This window comes from Tamandua tetradactyla, chromosome 5 (assembly GCF_023851605.1).
Source record: "Tamandua tetradactyla isolate mTamTet1 chromosome 5, mTamTet1.pri, whole genome shotgun sequence".
NCBI classification, from domain to species: domain Eukaryota; kingdom Metazoa; phylum Chordata; class Mammalia; order Pilosa; family Myrmecophagidae; genus Tamandua; species Tamandua tetradactyla.
In genome coordinates, this window is record NC_135331.1 from 82306177 (window position 1) to 82308009 (window position 1833).

Consider the following 1833-nt stretch of genomic DNA (forward strand, 5'->3'; position numbering starts at 1 on the left):
TCATTGTATTCTTGGAGAACAAAATATATTTTAGACACATTAATTGAAATGACAAACATAAAAGAGGATTGATTTTAAAAGATACGAGAATGTGTATAATTTTAGAACATTTTGATTGTGGAATTGTAAGTAAGTGGTAAGCAGCATTTCCTTTCTGACATAAAGAGCTCGTTACAAGTATTTTAAAAAATTATCTCTCCTCTGAAGGAATTTTTCTGATGACTTCACCTTTCTCTTTTCCAGGTCATGAGCCTCAACTGCTCCTTGTGGCAGGAGAACAGCATGACTGTCAGACGCTTTGCATTTGCCGCATTCTCTGAGGTCCCTGAGCAGTGTTTCCTCCTGTTCACCCTCATCCTGCTCATGTTCCTAGCATCACTGACAGGCAATGCACTCATAGTCCTCGCCATCTGGACCACCCCAGGGCTCCACACTCCCATGTACTTCTTCCTGGCCAACTTGTCTCTCTTGGAGATGGGCTACACCTGCTCTGTCATACCCAAGATGCTGCAGAGTCTTGTGAGTGAAGCCCGAGAGATCTCTCGAGAGGGTTGTGCCACACAGATGTTTTTCTTTATATTTTTTGGTGTTAGTGAATGCTGCCTTTTGGCAGCCATGGCTTTTGACCGTTATATGGCCATATGCTCCCCACTCCACTATGCAACACGCATGAGTCGTGGGGTTTGTGCCCATCTGGCAGTAGTTTCTTGGGGGGTGGGATGCATAGTGAGCTTGGGCCAGACCAACTATATTTTCTCCTTGGACTTCTGTGGCCCCTGTGAGATAGACCACTTCTTCTGTGACCTCCCACCCATCCTGGCACTCGCCTGTGGGGATACATCCCCTAATGAGGCTGCAGTATTTGTTGTGACAATCCTTTGCATATCCAGCCCATTTTTGCTTATTATTGCTTCCTATGGAAGAATTCTAGCTGCTGTGCTGGTCATGCCCTCACCTGAGGGCCGCCATAAAGCTCTTTCCACCTGTTCATCCCACCTACTGGTGGTAACACTTTTTTATGGCTCAGCGTCCATCACCTACCTGAGGCCCAAGGCCAGCCACTCCCCAGGAACAGACAAACTTTTTGCCCTCTTCTATACAGTGGTGACACCCATGCTCAACCCCATCATCTACAGTTTACGGAACAAGGAAGTCAAGGCAGCCCTCCGCAGAACCCTGGGCAAGAAAAAATTTTGACATATTACCAAGACTAAATAAGCCAGCAAACAAAGAGCAGTCTATGTACTCATCAATCTGTTGAAAGGACCTTTTTTTAATATCATTGATTGTAATTTTGGCATCCTCTCTGTTCTGAGAGGTAGAGTCCTGATTGTAGATGCTGGAAGGAAGCTGTCTGTTGAAAAATTTTATGAGGTAAGCCCAACACTGGACAGATTTTTACAGAATATCTGAGTTTGTGTTCAGGATATAAATTGCTAGCTTCTCTCTTAGTACCCTGGAAAATTCTAACTCTATATGCTCAGGCATTTCATAGCCTCTGAGCGGCCCATATATGCCCTGGTCACATGAGGGCCTTTTCTACATACATCTGCCCCACATGACTTTTAATTCATATTAACTTTGAGAAGTGCGTTATTTCCTTCCATAAAAACGTCATAATACTTTTTTTCAGTTTTATTAATTGACATATAATATGGAGTCAAAACTTCTGTTTGTGAATTGCAGATTTCATAACAATATGTCAACATGCAAATAAAAAAGCCAACACTTAAGTTCAGAGGTACTTGTTACAGAATATTAAAAGTAAATGTGGTGGGGGCGCAAAGGTAGTTGGTAGTTCAGTGCTAGAATTCTCACCTGCCATGCGGGAAA

The 1833-nt window shown here is 43.2% G+C and overlaps 1 protein-coding gene across 1 annotated transcript; it reads left to right on the top strand.

Moving 5' to 3' along the window:
• Positions 1-246: 246 nt before the first annotated feature.
• Positions 247-1197, top strand: LOC143682555 (olfactory receptor 10C1-like). The gene has a single exon (XM_077159177.1). The coding sequence runs from the start codon at positions 247-249 to the stop codon at positions 1195-1197; it is 951 nt and encodes a 316-aa protein (XP_077015292.1).
• Positions 1198-1833: the final 636 nt, after the last annotated feature.

Bases quoted from the DNA above. Each gene is read 5' to 3' on its own strand.
- LOC143682555 (XM_077159177.1), top strand. From the start codon at position 247: ATGAGCCTCAACTGCTCCTTGTGGCAGGAGAACAGCATGACTGTCAGA.